This window comes from Maniola jurtina, chromosome 6 (assembly GCF_905333055.1).
Source record: "Maniola jurtina chromosome 6, ilManJurt1.1, whole genome shotgun sequence".
NCBI lineage: Eukaryota > Metazoa > Arthropoda > Insecta > Lepidoptera > Nymphalidae > Maniola > Maniola jurtina.
The window spans coordinates 10,852,367-10,871,228 of NC_060034.1; the positions used below are offsets into that span (position 1 = coordinate 10,852,367).

Below are 18,862 nucleotides of genomic sequence, written 5' to 3' on the forward strand. Positions count from 1 at the left end.
ATTTTATAAAATGTCAGGTTCAAACTTTAACAGTTTACTTCTGCCATGTCTCTTAAGGCAGATCCACACCTGCGCACGCGCACGAACCGTGCACACAAGGCGCATTGAGCGGCCAAGGACGCGACAGTTTCCGTGCGCACGTTCGCAAAAGCGTATGTCATGTTTGTAATCTAAAAACTCCCGTTCTAAGTGACACAACATGCACGCAAAGCACTTGTGATTACGTCTACACTGTTCTTATAGTGCGCATTGTGTGCATTTAGTGCGCTTGCGCAGGTTGATCGAACTTAAACCTGCCTATCGGTATTTTAAAGCTGATAGATCTGACTTTTCAATCACCAGGAATAATTATTACGTTTCGACAGATTTCGTATAACTAGGTACTTACAAAATCTGTCAAAACTTTCAATATTATATTCCTCAGATAAAAAATATTTGTCGGTTGAAAAATCCAAAGCTCTTATAACCTGATACCAGCATAAAAAAAGCAATGGATTTTAATGTTAGGAAAAGATTAAAACAGATAATAAAATGGATTAGGTACCATTTAATGGAAAACAAATTTACATTTTCATAAACATAGACATAATATGCTCAATCGCTTTGGACTAAATTATCGCATTTGATTAAATTATTTACAATGAATAATAATAATTAATAGATTTATCAATTATTTAACTAATATGCCGTCAGGTATATTAGTTAAGATATAACATAAAATTCGATACATAACTAAATAACAGCTATAGGTATACCGTTTCACCTGGTTTCACTGACACGGATTAAGAAATTCAACGGCGCGGGTTCCCTACCTACCCCATGAACCTCTCAGCCAAGCGGTACACCTATAAACAACGTTATACATATAAAAAGCAAAGGCACATAATGCCTTCTTTATACACTATTTTACAATTTCGGTCCCCACAAATAAAGAGAAATTCAAAATAAAAGGAAATAGTTTATAAACTATCAATTGAATAGTAAGTATCAAGACAGTTAAAATTATAATTAGCAAAGTAAAATTATAAAGAATAGATTAAATAAAAAACATGTTCCCACGAATATAAAATTTTACGACCTATTATTTATTCGAATGTTAATTGATTCATTAGAAATGTTGCGGTCGGATCGAATGAATGAAAATTGATAGGTATAGCAGAATAGAACATAAATATATAAATAATAAAATAAGGTACCAGACAGTATAAACTAAGTATAAGATTGTCCAATTAAACATTAATGACTGTAAATTTGGTTAACAAAAATAATAATAATCATTTTCTTTTGTAGGATTTCTCTTTATAATAACAGTCATCATTTTTTGAATGATTTTTTTTAAATAAATAGGTATTCAATTCCCTTCGATTACGAAACGAACTCGTAATAGACGATTCAGGCCCATTGATATAATTTGTAACATTACCTATTAGGTTGAAATATTTTGAATGATAATAAAAAATTCAAAGTTGTGTATTGTGTAACATAAGATTTTACTATATCATTCATAAAATGATTCATACTTTTTGTGCCGATTACGATAGAAAATTCATCATATTTTTTATTAAATCAACATGATATTGATGATATATCAAGAAAGTATGGGATCACCCATTTGATATATCAATAAAACTATTTGTAAATTAGATGATGCATTAAAATTATTTATTACTATTAGTAATTACGTTGAATAATAAACAAAATCGTAACGTTTCGGGCTTTCGTTGCCAGTACCACAGTCATAGTGTAACTCGTCGCTTCTAAAAATTGATTTTCTAAAACGAAATACTAATATTAGTCAGTAACTAGACTTTTGCTAAATGCATGTAAACATGAACGTTATGGATCCCCGAAATGGTGGGAAAACCGGGTATTATGGCCGTAAAACGTAATGAAATCAATCGGTATTATCGACGGAAATATCCTATGTCCCGACCGGATTTTGTACTGTATAATATGTCGCCTTTAACTTTAGCTTATTTATGACTACGCACTTGAACAATGAATGTGATTTTGTTAGTTATGTAGACACTATCGCGATACTGGCATATTAGTATGTAGTCGATATTCGCCGGCAAGAATGCACAAATTGTAACAATGTAACTTTCCTCAAACATTGTCCATTTGAGCCAAGTGTCGCGTGGTGATGTGTTAAGGTGCCTGTGCAGGTAAATCGGAGCATGAATGTTGTACAACTGAGTAGCTTTTCAGAAATCTCCCTTACTTACACAGCTAAAGGTCTGAGCTGGCTTTTTTAAATGCACTAGTCTGGAACTAAACGCACCTTGTCCTCTACAATAGCGTGGCTATTGTGTTTCACATGTGCACTACTTTTGGGGTGCTCTTCCCACGAAGCCAGTTCAGAAGAACAGTTGGAGTGCTTTGGGTATCTCGTGCTGTAAATAAAATATGAAGTTTTATAATACATATTTGAATCTTTCATAATATCCATTTCTATACTAATACTATAAATTCGGAAGTGAGTCTGTCTGACTGCTTACTTTTCATGGCTCATCCTTTTAACCGATTTTGACCAAAGGTACTGAGATAGCTTGCATCCCGTGAAAGGATATAGGTTACTGTTTGTCCCAGAAAACCACAGTTCCCACGGAATTTTTAAAAACTAAATCCATAAAGTCGCGGGCATCATCTATTTTATATAGAAAAATTGTTTGTACATCCCGTAGACAAATATTATGGGGTAATTTTTATCCCGAATAATCCTCCGTGATTTTTAAATAATCGAAACTTACGCGGATGAAATTGCGGACAATATCTAGTTTATAATATATTAGATCATACTCGCAACTTCGTTCGTGTGGATTAGGTTTTTAAAAATACCATGGAAACTATTTGATTTTCCGGGATAAGAAGTAGTGTATCCGTCTCCGGGATGCAACTATCTCTGTACCGAGTTATATAAAGATTAATAAGTTGTCTTGCGCATGCCCTTTTAATATTTATGTTTTAGTTTAAAGTTTTGGTACAAAATAAATAACTAAAAAAACACATTTAAGTTTTGTGTTGTACAAAGAAATCTGTTTGAAAGTAAATAAGTAACATTTCGTGGAACTAATTTACCACACGCTTTTCAAATATAGCTTTTCAAGTAAGAAATTAGCATTTATAACAATATAACAAAGTTTAACCTTTGTTGACTTTTTATGGGGTTTTTACTTTTACTTATTTATACAAGTAAAAGTAAGAATTCCATTAAAAAATACACTCGGAAATGACAGCATTTCAATTTTAGTATCTACATGTTGGGAACCAATATGTTTGGTTATCTTCTTAGCTTCCAATAGGCGATAAAAAGAGTGGACATGCACAGTGGTGAGATTGAAAATTAGCGCTGATGAAACAGTTTTGACAGATTTGACAAAATTAACGTCTCAAATTGAGATTAACTTTACTAGCATTGTGATTCAGAGAAAACGTTTTAAAGTTTCATTAGTCTCAGAGACGAAATATTTATACTAAATTCGAGCTACTCAAACATTCTTATCCAGTTAAGGTCAGATGGCAGTCGCTCTAAGTGAAACTATTAATCCTGTCGAGTCGACCTGCTAAAAATAATAGGCCTAGGGCCTAGGAGCTTTATCCTAATGATAAGATAAAGATCAAAAGGCCGGGAAGAAGCAAGAACGCAGAAAAGTATACTACAAGTGTAAGGTTATTTTTAAAAATTGATTTGAGTTGTCAAAAATAATATAAAATTATTATTTTATCTAATGCAGGTAGTTTGATAAAATCGATATTTCGCTCATTCGATGTCATACAATCTGTTGCTAGGAGGCCAACAAGATTGAACTTGCATAAATACGGGTGTTTCGAAGGTTTTAGTTCAGTCTCCTTCTGAGATTCGGAGCGATATCGCATATTTTCGGTATTTGGATTGTGAACTGAATAATTAGATGTTGTGATAGCAATCACTCTCTAATTAAATTATTTATTTTGGCATTAGTTTGTTTAGATTAAAACTCTCGGATAACCTTACACATTAAACTTGTGTTTTTTGTGTTGGTTTTGGAGAGAACATTCCAATAATTCGATAAAAATATTTAAATAATACCTGCTTTTCTGAGTGACGCCAATACAAGTATACAAGGGAAGGAAATTTCACTCTTAAGAAAAGGTTAATGCCTGCCCTATAAAACAACGGCTTTGTCTTTGGCAATGGTGTACAGTAGGCGCATGGCAAGCTGGTGCTGCTCGCTGTCGTGCCCAAGCGCAGGCCGCGGCTGCGCTTCACGCTGTGTAACTCGGTAAGCCTGAGTATCAAACTTACAAAGCGTGTGGTGCGCTTGCGCGAGCTGTTCCACAGCTTCAGGCGGTAGGTTGGCCACGTCGCGCTGCAGCAGGCGCATACCGAGCTGGCGCTGTTCGCTGTCGTGCCGCAGGCGCACGTCGCGGCTATGCCTCACGCTGCGTAACTCGGTGAGCCTTTATACACGATAAATAATATAAGTGTCTACAGGTCAAAAACAAAAAGGTACAATACAAAAATATAATATTCAACAAAAAAAACTTACTTGGCTTGCAACTTCGGTTTTTCTCCACTCGTATCACCGATGCTGCTACTTCGAGAGATATGCCCTCTGTGCGTGTCGACAAAATGACTTCCCTCCTTTTCCACACTGAAGCTGGGCAGTTCAGAAGTTCCTTCGTGACTCGAACTTACGGATATATCTAATCCGGATGAGGTACAACGTGATTTCAACTCTTCATATGAACGTAAACTATCCGACAGTCGTAACTGAAGTGTATCTCTTTCTTCAAGTAGCTGAGTTAGCTCCATCGTCAATTCCTCGCATCGAACGTCTCTTTGGTGCAACATGTAAAGAGCTAAGTCCAGCTCAGCTCTGGGAACGGCATCTAAAAGCTCCCTATCCAAAGTATTTTCGGCACCGCTGTCGTCCCCAGGCTTAGTGTCCGAAGCGAATGTTACAAATTTTTCCGTTTTACTAGTTACTGCTCTCAAAGCATCTTTCAAACTCGATATTTCATCCTTCAGGGTAACTATTTCTATTTCTTGACTTTCTAAAACAACTTGCGTTTCCGCGGTTTTATTGATGTACTCTTCCAATACCTTGTTCAAATCATGTATTTGTTTATTCAAATTCGTACATTCAATAATTTTTTCTTTTATAGACTCAGCCAAGATATTGTTCTCATTTTCTAAATCTTTTTTAACGTTTTCGGAACTCTCTGCACGTTCATGCATTTTTAATCTTAGTATTGCCAATTCGGATTCTTTCTCGTACGTCAAGTCTTCTACTTTTTTTTCATATTCTAACAATTGTTTTCTAACGGTCTCAAACTCTTCATTCCTTTGTGTCAATAATACTGTAAAATCATGTGTATTCTGGAATATTTCACTTTCTTTAACTTGGAGTTGCCTCGTTAAATCACTAATTTTAGCTTCGTAAACATTACGCACGTCATCAGCTTGTTGGTTTAAACTGTCGTTAACAGTTTTAGTCGCTTCTAATTCTGTTTGAAGATTTTTTATTTTATTTTCATATTCAAGACACTGATCTTGATTCTTTAATTTCAGTTCTTGTATGATTTTTTCATACTCTACTTGATGAACAAACACTTTATTCTCTTGAATGACTTTTTCGTCTTCCATTTCTGAGCGAAGTAAATCTAGTTGATTTATGACTTCTGCATATTTTTCTCGGAGATTTACAATGTGCTCTTCTTTTTCTTTCAGTTTGTTTTGTAAGGAGCTTATATGTTCCGCCATAATAATTTTGTTGGTTTCTTCTTCATTAGATGATTGAACATTTTCGAGTATTTGTTCGTATTTAGCTTGCGAAGCATTTAATTGATCTCTCAAGTCTTGCTCGATTTTCTGAAATTCACTTTCTCTTTGTGATAAATGTTGTTTCCATAATTCCGCTATTTCAAATCCGCGTTGATCCATAGCGCTCGAAATTGAGGAACGTAGTTCGGCAACGGTTGACAATAGTTGGTCGTTCTCCGAATTTAAATTTTGCAATTTATTTTCTAGTTCAGTTATTTGATGTTCGTAATTACTAACTTTATCTAAAAGTTCTTTGTTTTCTAATTCAAGCCGTTGAATTTTTGTATTACACTTATCCAAATTATTCTTTAAATTTAAGCAATACTCTTCCATGGTACCACACTTTTCCGCTAGAGCTACAGCGTTAAAATCTGGTACTTGTTTAATATTTCGGTTCTCCTCAGACATAGTTAAATTTGTTTTCATATCTTTTAATTCTTCAGATAAGTCAGATACTTTAGCATTTGCTTCGGTCAGTTTATCTTCAGCTATAAATAGTTTTGATTTTAATTCATCTAACTCAACATTCAGCATGGATATTTTAGAATTTGCTTCACTTTCCGAAGCTCTTAGTGATTGCATTTCTTGAGCAAGTGAATCATTTTTTTCTAATAGTTCTTTGTTCCCCAGCAAAAGCTCATTATAACGCATTTCCCAGTGTTGTAAATTTTCTAACATTGTTGTTTTATTTTGTTCCAGTGCTGCATATGCAATTTGTAGTTGCTCTAACTGATCTTTTAACTTTTCGCTGTTATCAAAAATCAAATTTTGCTGTTTCAAATTATCTTTAAGTTTACTAATTTCATCTTCAAGTTTATCTAGATACACAGTTAATTCTTTGTTTTTATCAATTAAATTGTCACAATTATCACATTTTATAAGTCGCTGATGTTGTTGACGCTTAAGATTGTTGATTTCTTCCTTCAAATTATCATTTAGAATAGATAACTTTTTATTTTCTGAATTAACACTGTCAAGTGCTATCTGCAACTGGTCGTTTTCTTCTTCCACTTTAAGCAAGTTTTTGTTTAGTTCAGATTCATCCAGCTTTTGTACAACTGATGGTGTTTCTTGTGTATCATGTGTGCTATCTTTAGGATCACCACCCCATTGTAAAGAAGAAATTTTGTCAGTAGCTTGTTTAAAATTGAACTTCCATAACTCTAATTCATTTTCTAATTTTTCCTTCATTTCTAACAATCTGTCATTCGCATTTTTGAAAATTTCATTTTGTTTTTTTATAGCATCTTTTTCTTTCTTTTCTTTATTTAATTCTGTGTTAAGCTCTTGCACTTTTTTCTCTAGAACTTCAAGATTACTTGATAATTCACTTTCAATAGCCATGTCCAGCAATGAAGATTGAGAAATTTGCTTCGATAGTTTTAGTTCATTTGATAGCATATCATTGGTAACTTTAAGATCCCGTAATTTCTTTAACGCTTTTAACAATTTTGCATTTGTGGTATTAATTTCTACGCGAAGTTTTTTATTTTCATCATCTAATTGATGGATTTGCTGATTTAAATGAGCATATCCTGGCACTACATTGTCAATTTCTTCATTCGTTCCTAGGCCCCAACCTTCTTCAGAGTTAAATGGATCAGGTTCTTTATTATCATCCTCTTGCTCTTTATAACAGAGATATGCTTTTTTAGGAACGATAGTTGATTCTATTAAACCTTCTGATGCTAAAGATTGTGATGACTGCTTTTGTGTTTTCTCTGTCACAATTTTAGCTACTTGTTCTGTTTCAACTGCCACTGAATCAGCATCAGAAATTATTTGTGAATGAAGTGATGATATATCAAAATCTTTTGGCTCATTGTCCATTGATTCTATTGTAGACGAAATAGTCATGCCTTCAGTTTTTGGTATGTTCATTTCAAAAACTACTTTTTTGTTTTCCATCAGCTGTTTTATTTGTTCGTCTTTTTGACACAACAACATTTGTAGCTGGTCATTATTTTCCTTCATGGAATCAATTTCTTTGACTAAATTAATTATTTGTAATGATAAAATTTCGGTCTTTTGAGTTAAATCCATGTTTTTGTTATCTAAAGTTGATGCTTGTGATAAATTTTGTGATTGTAATGAATGAATTTTACCACACAGGTCAGAAATTTCTTGATTTTTGCTGTTTAATATAGAATTAAGGTTATTAATTTCAGTAATGTACTGTTCAGTGTAGTCTGATGAAGGACTTTTGTCATTATTAGTTAATTTTTCAGCTAGCTTTTGATTTTGCAGAGCTAGCTCTTCTAAGTTAGCATTATGACTGTCTACAGTCACTCTATATTCTTGTAATTTTGATTCTAGCTGCGACACGTAGTCTTTAATCTTCTCATATTTTTCATTTAATATTTTCTTGTCTTTGATAGCATTTTCGATTTGGGTATTGAATTCAGATTCCAAATCCTCTATCTCTCTCTGTTTTTGCGTAGATAAAGTATTATGCTCGTATGTTATTTTTTTGAGATTTGCATCCAATTCTCGTATTTGACTTTCGTACGTAGATACCATGGAATCGACCGCTTCAGCTTCTTTTGCTTTTGATTCTATTTGACTATACTTTTGTTGCAGTTCAAAATTTAACTGTTGCACGTTCTGAAGTTCTTCATTAAGATGTTGAATTTTTAAATGTAAATCTTTATTCTCATTTTCAATTTCATTTAATTGTTTTTCAACAACTCTATCATTGTCCATAAGTAGTGCTAACCTTGTAACTAATTCATCTTCTTGACATGTATACTCATTATAAGCATTTTGCTTTTCATGTAATTGAGAATCTAATTGATCAGCTTTACATTCCAAGGATTGTCGCCTGCTTTCCATAATAGAAATGCTCTCTTCAAGACGATTTATTCTATTTTTATATCTATCGATTTCAGATTGTAAGCTTTCAATGTACAAGTCTCGTTCCTGAACCTTAGCATCATGACCAAATTGCACTTGACTCAATTTTTCTTTCAGATCTTCAATCTGGTTGGATAATTCATCGATTCGATGTAGTTTTTCGCTTAAGTCTGCTTCTAAACACGATATTTTAGTTAAAAGATTTGCATTATTTTTTTGGTCAATTTCGTATTCAACTATCCTATTATTTAAACTATCAATTTGTGATTTAAGTCCACTGTTTTCTTCACGAGCAAAGTACAAATCCTTCTTTAATGATTCCAAAGTTTCATTTAATAATGTAATTTTCTCCGCATCATTAGCACTATTCTTTCGTAAATCTTCGACTTCTGATTGTAGCTGTAAGATTTCTTGTGATTTTTGTTCCAACACAATTTTTAGCGTTTGTAATCGATTAAACTCTTCCTCTGCATGTTTCAATTTTTCTTGTAAAGCAGGAATAGTTTCCACTTGTATGGAAAGCTGTTCATATTGTTCATTTTTAATCTCAAGCTGTTTCTGAACTTCCTGATATTGTTGTTCTAGTTCTGAATACATTGCCGATTTTTTCTTTATATTCAAAGCAAACTTCTTTAATTTCTCTGTCAACTCTTTGTTTTTGAGTTCCAACGCTGAATACTGTTCGTTTTGAATATTGGTATTATTAGATACAAAATTAAGTTTTTCAGTAGCATCATCATAAAGCTTTTTCAGCTCACTAATATCGTTACTTTTTTGAACTACGATGTTATGCAATTTTTCGTTATCTATAGATTCTTTCCTAAGTTGTAACTTTATTTCATGTATTTCTTCGTCACGTTCTTTGGATTGCAGCAACACATTTGATAACTCTTCAGTTTGTTTCTGTTGATTAATTTGCATTTCTTTTATAAGATTTTGCTTTTCCGTTAATGAATCTTGTAATTTTTTCAATTCTAGTTCAAGTCCATTTATTTGACTTTCTTGTTGAGATTTCAACAATCCTAACTGTGTTTTATCGTCTTCTAAAATCCTTAACTTTTCTTCATAATCCGCTAGCGATTTCTGATACAAGCCTATTTGTTTATTTAATGATTTAACTAACTCAGCATTTTGATCTTTCGCTTTTTCCTCTTCAAGTAAATCTATCGTCGATTTAAGTTTTTGTGAGACATCATTTAATTTAGTTATCTGATTAATGTATTCTGACATTTCTTTATCTTTCTGTTGTAAAGTATTGGAATAGTTGATTACTTGTTTTTCATATTCTAATAAGAGATTTTCTAATTCGTGAATCCTCGAATCTCTAGCATTTAACGCAGTCGCATATTCTTGGTGCATTTTTTGACTCTCAATTTGGAGCAATTCATGCGTTTGTACAAGATGCATATATTGTTCTACTTTATTATCTTTATCTTTACTTATGTTTTCAATATCATTCTTTAGTTGAATGTTTTCATCCGACAGCTTTTTCAATAACTTTTCAAATGAAGCACTGTTTTGGGAAACCTCTTTCTGCTTTTCATGCTGTTCTTCTAACGATAAAATCTTCATTTGACAGTCGGCAATCTCATCTTCTCTTTCCTTTATGACATTTTTAAGTTTAAGTATTTCTTTAGTAAGTTGTTTCACTGATTTTGTTTTACTATTACCTTTATCCCCTGTGGATTTTTCATCATGGTGCAATGTTTCTACAATAGATCCATCTACAGCGTCTTCTACAGTTAACGGTTTTGTCATTTCAGCTGTTTCTTTGAGTATTTCCGTTCTTTCGTGCTTCAATTCTTCTATTTGATGGTTTAACTCATCATTAAGAGAAAGCAGTTTATCTTTTTCTTCATTAAGCAAGTCAATTTTATTTCTTAAACTGTTACAATTGTCCTCTAACTCGATTATAATTTTATTCAAAGAGTCGTTTTCTAAAGACATTTTATTCATTTTTTCCATTACTTCTTTTCTCTCAGACGTAAACAACTCTATCTTTGTTTTGAGCTCCAGGGTTTCCTCGATCAGCTTTTCATTTGATGTTTTGTATTCTTGACTATCAGAAACTTTATAGCTCTCTAACTTACTTTCATCGACTTTCTTTTCACTTTCAAGGCCCTTATTATATTCTTCAAGCTCTAATTTTTCCTGAGTTGTTAATGATTCAACAATTTCTATAGACTCTGCGGAGCTTACTTTTTCAGCACTCAGCTTTTCTAACTTATCAGTAAGTTCAATGTTTTCTTGAATATAATTGTCTAATTTTTGAATCAACTCCTCCTTTTCATTTTGAAGAGTTTTGATTGTACCATTCAGTTGTTCTTTGTCTAGTTTGAGATTATCTACTATTAGTTCAAGTTCTTTTTTTGCTGCTTGTAAGTCATCTATTTGTTCTTCTAATTGAACAGAATTCATCTCAGAACAAACCTGTTCATTTTGGAGTAGAGATATATCAGCTAACTTATCTTCCATTTCCAAATTCTTTTGCTGAAGACTATGCAGTTCTGTAATCATTAATAAACCATGGTTACGTAAATTTTATTAATAAATTTTGGTAACAATGAATCATAAATAATACTATAAAATGTGTAATTTTTTTTTACCTTGAACTAAATCGAATTTCTGAGTTTCTAATAAGCTAATAGATTTCAGTCTGGCTTCTGCCAAGTTTTCCATTTCAATCATTTTTTTATATATTTCCGTTTCGGTTACTGTAATAAAAACAAAAAATAATAGTATGGTAGAAAAATCTAGTTACATTAAAAAACCCGGCCAAGTGCGAGTCAGACTCCCGCACCGAGGGTTCCGTACTCAGGCATTGTTTCCGACATTTTGCACCATAAATCAAAATCTATTACGCTAAAAATAAAAATAAATCTATTTTAGAGTATACAAGTAAAGCCCTTTCATATGATAATCCACTTGGTATAGTTATTTTACTTTGAAAATTGAAACACATTTTAATTTTAACTTTAATGATGTAACCAAAAATTCACGGTATTCGGATTTACTTGTGCTATAAGACCTTCATGATCCTAGGTCAACTGGAAGTACCCTATAGGTTTTCTTGACAGACACGAAGGACGGACGGACAGACAGACAGACAGAAAACAAAGTGATCCTATAAGGGTTCTGTTTTTCCTTTTGGGGTACGGAACCCTAAAAAGGGTAATAATACTTACATCTTCCACTGTCGTAATCTACGAGGTGTAATTGAAGATTGCCTTTTTCTTCTTCCAATTCTGCCACTTTTTGGGTAAGTTGGTGCAGTTCTTCATTTAATTTTACTATTTCAACATGCGCATCTGATACTTTGCTAAAATTGTCGATTGTCTTCTGCATTTGTTTTAGTTTCAACTTTGAATTGGATTTTACTTTTACCATATTTTTATTAGCCACTTCAATTTCCTCGCTAAGCGCTGCAATTTGCTCCTGCGCAAGTTTTAACTTTTCTTCTAAATCCGTTATAGTTCCAAGAGTAATGGCATCCATTTTCGTTGGCTCCTGTAAATCGGTGTCAGTACCTATGTTAACCATTTTAACTGTTTCTTTTTGGGATTTAAGTAATAATTCTAGCTCACTGATAGTAGTTTCATTTTTCACGTTCAATGATTGCAGTTCAGATATCAAATTATCTTTTTGTGATAATAAATATTCTTTTTCCAATATTTCTTTATTTAGAGATTGTAGCAGCATATCTTGCTTAGATTTGTCACTCTTGCCTTTTTTATCTGTTTCCTGTTGTAAAGATTCGGATGATAATTTGCTCCACGGAGATTTCATTTTAGATGTAGTATTTCGACTACCCTTTCGACTAGGAAGAGGGCTGCCCTTTTTACTTGGTGAAACATTTGTTTTTGATTCAATATTCATTGCATTTAATTGATTTTCTAAATCTTTGTTGGTCTGTCTAATTTCGAAATTGATGTGTTCCAATAATTCAATCTTCTTAGTTAATTCTTCCATACTACTAATTTCTAACGATCCCTTTTCTTCCATAACTTCTTCATGAGTCTCTTTTACTACTGGTTCATTGGTTCCTGAAAGCTGCTTAATTTGTTCTTGTAACTCAATAACCTCTTTTGTTTTTAACTCTATCTCTTCAAGTAACTTAGAATGGGCAAGACTTATTTCGAATCGGGAATTTTCAAGGATCATATTAGCTTCCTCGAGATGTTTTATCTTGTCATTCTTTTTTTCAATTTCTGACAATAATTCTTGCTTTTCTTCTTTCCATTCTTTTTCCATAGTAACAAAATTTGTTTGCATTATAGTCATCTGTTGCTTTGTGTCTTCAAGTAACTCCATAGCTTCTTTTTCTAAAAATCAAAAACAAAATCTTGTGAGCAAACCTCATTTTATATTTTCTCATTGTAATAATTTTCAAACTCTTACCTTTTTTACTCAGGCTGTCCGACATTAAAGTAGTAGCTCTATTTTTAGCTTCTATGATTTGGTCTTTTTCATTTATCTTTTCTTGTAAATCTAGTATAGTTGTTTCCATCGCCTTCATTTTTACTTGCATAACACTGACGTTGTTTTCTTTTTCTTTGATTGTATTAATGAGTTTTGATACATCTGTGTTATCTGTAGGCTGATAAGAAGTTCGTTTTTAAAATAACATGGTGGAACCCACTGCTTCAACCGCGTAGATTTAGATTTTTGAAAATCTCATGGGGATTTGGGGTTATTCAAGGGGCGGACCAACAAAATCCTTAAAGGCCAGCGGCGCATTGGCAGTTCCTCTGGTGCTGCAAATGTTCATGGGCGGCGGTAATCACTTAACATCAGGTGACCCGCCTGTTCTTTTGCTCGCTACTTTTATTAAAAAAAAAAAACTCTTTGATATTCCATGATAAAAGTTGTATTTCTATGTCACTCTCACAGTCTTTAACTAAACCCATGCAAAAAACCGGCCAAGTGCGAGTCAGACTCACGCACCGAATGTTCCGTACTCGCGTATTTTTTCGACATTTTGCACAATAAATCAAAAACTATTCTAATGTATTATAATATAATAATATCCTTAAAAATAAATAAAAATCTGTTTTTGTATATCTTACTTAGAAAATTAAAACATTTTAATTTCTTTTTCGGTGATGTAACCACAAATTCACGGTTTTCGGATTTATTCCTTTACTTGTGCTATAAGAGCTACCTACTTGCCAAATTTCATAATTCTAGGTCAATGGGAAGTACCCTATAGGGTTGTTTGACAGATATGACAGACAGACAGATGGACAGACGGACGGACAGACAAACAGTTCCGTTTTTTCTTTTGAGGTACAGAACCCTAAAAATCACATCAATCCATTGCTCCATTGCAAGGTGAATGAAAAACAAACAAACAAACACACTTAAACACACAATATGGATATGATAAGTAACATAATTTTAAAAAAGATTCTGAGGAATTGAGAACCTCCTCCCTTTTCGAAGTCTGTTAAAAAATAAATGATGCTAAAATTAGTTTCTAAACTAGTACCAACCTTTTTACTGTATAGTGCTTCCGCAACAGAGTCCTTTTTTGTTATTTGGATTGCTTTTTTCATTGGTCTTTTACTTATCTCTTTGTACTGTTTTATTCTTTCCATAAGAATTTCTTTTTGTTTCAAAGTATTTGCTAAACTTTCACTAATACCAGGTACTAAAACAAATGTTTAACTTGTAAAGAAAATGTAAAACTCATAGAATGGAAGTGTGAATTATGACAAACACTTTTAAATCTGTGTTATTGCAGTAAGGACAGTATTGTAATTATGTAGTGTGGGGATGCTTACCTAAAGTTGCAAGTTCAAATCTAAGCAAGCACTACTGGTTTTAAAATATATATCATTTAACATTACATTTTAAATAAGATTATTTTCTTTACATTTAATCATACTATACCAATAAAAACTCCTGCATATTTCAAGAAAAAAATGTGGTGGGAAAACCTTAACTAGGGACACTGGAGAGGTGTGATAATTTTAAGATCTTTTATCCAATGAGAAATAGCCAGAACACAAAAGACTGTGACTTAACTACTCTTCTCAGTCATATACTTTTGATCCTACCTGCTGCAATGATACATATCAGTCATCTTCAGCCTTTTGTTTCTGGATCACACTCCCTCCTGTGAGATGATTCTCTACTTGTGATCGTGGGTAGCTTGAGTTAACCACTAATACTCACTATTTAGTGCATCTTGAACGGACAGAGTGGTGGAAGTATCAGTTGCAACAGAATAGCCAGTTTTTTCACTCATGGTGGAGGCCATTTCAGAAGCTGTATCGCCAACATCTTCATCTGCCAATAACCATTTTAATATTATTACAAATAAAGTATTACTTTTCATCAAAATTTGCTATTATGATAATTATATGAAATTATTAAATCATCATTGTCATTTCGCCAGCCCACTACTGAACATAAATTGCCTCTCTGAATGAGAAGGGTGTAAGCTGTAAACCATAGTCAACCATACTCGCCAAATGTTAATTGGCAGACTTTAAACATCTTTGGGAACATTATGGAGAACTCTCTATCTGAGACCTATAGAACATACTTTGACTTCACTTAGACTTAAGTTTCAGTTAAAACGAGACAGATTTATGCTAGTGTTATAACACTGTCTCCTTTTAACAGTATCTTAAGTCTGAGCAAAATCAAAGTGGGCTCTATAGATTTCAACCTTGGAGAAGCAGAGTCTTGCATTACTGTAGGTTATTTTTGTAAATATAATATTTACAGTTATGTACTAGAAAAATTAATATTTATTTTTACAAAAAAATTACACTGTCCAAGTAAACATGATAAGCATGGTGTTCAAAACACTGGAGCTATAATCACTCTAAATTGCCAGGCAAATTCGCTGGGCGATTGTTATGATTGTAACATTTTAAAAATCACATCCTCACTAATATCCATGGCTAAACCACTGAACTGATGTTGATAAAGTTTTGTTCTGAGATAGCTTACATTCTGGAGATGGATATAGGGTTTTCCTCATTACTGGATAATTTGGTAGTCATCATAAAGCTTAGACCTTAAGTCTCATTTCACTTACAACGGATGGACCAAGTTCGAAGAGGGGCCATGGAAGAGAAGATACCTTATCGATTTGAATAAGAATTGGTAATAACATAAATATATGTTACGGGCAACGTGATTAACTGGGCATTATTAATAAGGACCCGCCATTATTAATAATGCCCAAGAGCGATGGGCAAAGTGATTAATTTATCACTTTGGTCGGCCATTATTAATAATGCCCGACGGTCCGTGGTCCATGTAATAAATCAGTGTTTGAGATAGCTTGAATTTATCACTTGGACCGGGCAGTATGAATAATTCCCTACTTGTAGCCGGGCAATATGATAAATTGGACCGCGGCTGTTGGCAGGGGCGCGTACGTGCGGGGGGAGGGCCTTAGGTTAGGTAAAGTTAGGTTAGGTTAGCTCCTCTTCCATTGGCAGAGGAGGCTCGAGTCACCCACTGCTGGTCATAAGATTATCAAAGCTATCCATCCCATCCTCGAGGATTGGACGAAGAGGAAGCATGGGGCACTCACGTTCCACCTTGTACAGGTTCTTACGGGGCACGGGTGCTTTGGAAGATACCTATGCAGGGTGGCGCGAAGAGAGCCCACAGAGGAATGCCACCAGTGCGGTAGTGTCTCATACACAGCACAACATACGCTGGCTGAGTGCCCGCCGTGACTAAATCCATGGTGGACAGTGAAAGGGCCTAGCAAGCGATGGTCTCCTTCAGCGAGGAAGTAATGACGCAGCGGAGCGGCTGAGAGAGGAAGCCGAAAGCTCTCATCCCCTGCGCCGCAAGAGAATCGGTCGCAGGCGAGCTGCACACGACCGTCGCTTGCCCCCTTGAGTAAGGCCTCCGGGTAATAGACACGGGGAGTCTGTTACCCGCGGGAGAGTCGGTCCTGGAGTTGGAAGGCAAGCCCTTGTTTCTGGTAAACGGTGTTGGGGCCCCTTTTAGTCCCAGAGCTGGGCCTGCCTTGGCGGGCGCCATTAGCTGGGTCGCAGTTGAATATGTTCGTGTCCCTGTGCCCAGCAACAACGATTGAGACGGTAAGCCGTGGGGTTTTAGTCGGTAAGAGTCTGACATAACCACCTCGCTTCCCCGAGCGCGGTGGTATCCATGAGGATTTTCCTTGCATAAAAAAAAGGTTGGGTTAGGTTAGGTTCTTTCATTTAATAAACAAAAACACTACAGTTCACCTATTTTATTACTTTGCCCAAGACAGGGTGGGCATTATTCATAATGGTCGGGAAAAGTGATTAATCATGCTGTTTTAATCATATTGCCCAATTGAGTCGGCCATTATTAATACAGACCGGCCATTATTAATAGTGCCCGGACTTATCAAATTGCCCGTAACATATACACATAGTAAAATTATTGTAGGTAATAGCTAGTCATAGTCAATACTTTTATCAGAAATATAAATTCCTAGAAAAAAATAGATAAATGTTATGAAATACCAAATGGGCGTCCCAATAGCTCAGCAGTGACTTTTCTATGTTCTTTAATTCTTTTGGACACTGCTGCTGCATTTTCTAGACACTTTTGTGCTTTTTCATATTTTATTTGCCTCTCTGCTGTTGTAGTATGCTGTAATTAATGTATTTATACTGTTATTATTTACAGTGCCAAGCTGGGGTGGGTCACTAGTATTTCATATAATTTTTTAAGAAAAAGAATTATAAAATACTTAAATCATAGAATAAAGAAATCTCAAATTATAGTACAAGTTTAAGGTCACTATGAGTTTGTACCAAAAATATTAAACATGTGAATGTAGAACAGATTCGTTGTCGTCATATGTGACGAAACTTATAGCTTATTTTGTTAAATTCACATTCACATTGCAGAAAATCAGGTAAATTCTTTGACAGATTTCCAGATTTCCATGAATGCTAGAAGTTCGTCTTCAACAAATTATATGACAATAAGAACATGCAAACTCATTTTGAATTAACAAAAAACAGACTTTTTAACCCCCGACCCAAAAAGAAGGGTGTTATAAGTTTGACGTGTGTATCTGTGTATTTGTCTGTGGCATCATAGCTCCTAAACTAATGAACCGATTTTAATTTAGTTTTTTTTATTTGAAAGGTGACTTGATCAAGAGCGTTCTTAGCTATAATCCAAGAAAATCGGTTCAGCCGTTTGAAAGTTATCAGCTTTTTTTCTAGTTATTACTGTAACCTTCATTTGTCGGGGGTGTTATAAATTTTTAATTTACACTTGTCAACAAGTTTATAGATAATTGTTTTGTCAGAGCAAACTCATGGTTACATTATGCCAGAGCTTGTCTTAATAAAATTGAAATATGCAGGCAAAAATAAGTACCTTCTTAAGAACCAGCAGATGGATGAATACTTATATTGAAGTATTCATCCATCAGGATATTTTATCTTAAAAGCAATCCTGTTGAGTTGTCACAAGTTTAAATCTCCATGACATGAACATGTGTATTAATGTTATTGCCTTTGGCCAATATAATTATGTGCATACCACCAGATGAATATTGAAGCATATTGACTAAGTGTATCACATGAACAAGCTAAATAATGTTACTTATGAGTGTTATTAACATAATATGTAGGTGTTTTAATGACTTTGAAAAGAAATCCATAATAATTAAGAGATATCTTCTGAATATCGATTAGGTAAAGGAATTTAGAAGTGAATTAGCATTGTTAATTGTAGATGTTTAGATACGGAGTAGCAGGTATTTACTATTTACTTTTCATTTACCTTGTGCTGTTTAACAGTTCCTGCTACACTGGAAACTTCGCTTGCTGCTATATTTGTGTTGGAGACATTAACACTTTGGTCCATTGCAGAACTGCTGTCGATGTTTTTACTTTCTGATTCAGACATTGTAAACTATCCTCCGCGGACATTAAAACGATGAATTTAATATACACACCAGATACCAACGACAACAACCTAAGTTTTAGATGGACACAAGTTATGAAGAAAAAGGAATTAAAGCCAGAATTGTTACAATAATATCACCAGTATCACCACTTGGCACTTGTTGTTGCTTGCCATTTTTTTGATCCACGTCAGTCGCTGTCAGGGTTGCCAACTTCCATTTCATGCACTCCTCAAAATCCCCAAAACCTTCGGTATTTGATCGGTTTCTGGAGAGATTGGTGTATTCTTCGATTCGGTATAGGTGTATTA

At 34.0% G+C, this 18,862-nt stretch overlaps 1 protein-coding gene across 1 annotated transcript; it reads right to left on the reverse strand.

Annotated features, from left to right (window-relative positions):
• Positions 1 to 527: 527 nt before the first annotated feature.
• LOC123866323 (protein lava lamp-like) lies at positions 528 to 18,755 on the reverse strand. The gene is made up of 10 exons (XM_045907799.1): positions 18,428 to 18,755; positions 17,149 to 17,278; positions 14,837 to 14,950; positions 14,152 to 14,309; positions 13,058 to 13,256; positions 11,845 to 12,981; positions 11,266 to 11,373; positions 4,530 to 11,166; positions 4,286 to 4,440; positions 528 to 2,393 (listed from the first exon to the last, which is right to left on the reverse strand). The coding sequence occupies exons 1-10, from the start codon at positions 18,551 to 18,553 to the stop codon at positions 2,314 to 2,316; spliced, it is 8,844 nt and encodes a 2,947-aa protein (XP_045763755.1). The 5' UTR covers positions 18,554 to 18,755; the 3' UTR covers positions 528 to 2,313.
• Positions 18,756 to 18,862: the final 107 nt, after the last annotated feature.

Coding starts and splice junctions, on each gene's coding strand:
- LOC123866323 (XM_045907799.1), bottom strand. CDS start 18,553: ATGTCTGAATCAGAAAGTAAAAACATCGACAGCAGTTCTGCAATGGAC. Junction 12,982..13,057: donor GGACAGCCTGAGTAAAAAAG/GTAAGAGTTTGA, acceptor TTTGATTTTTAG/AAAAAGAAGCTATGGAGTTA. Junction 2,394..4,285: donor GCAAGCGCACCACACGCTTT/GTAAGTTTGATA, acceptor TTTTATTTACAG/CACGAGATACCCAAAGCACT.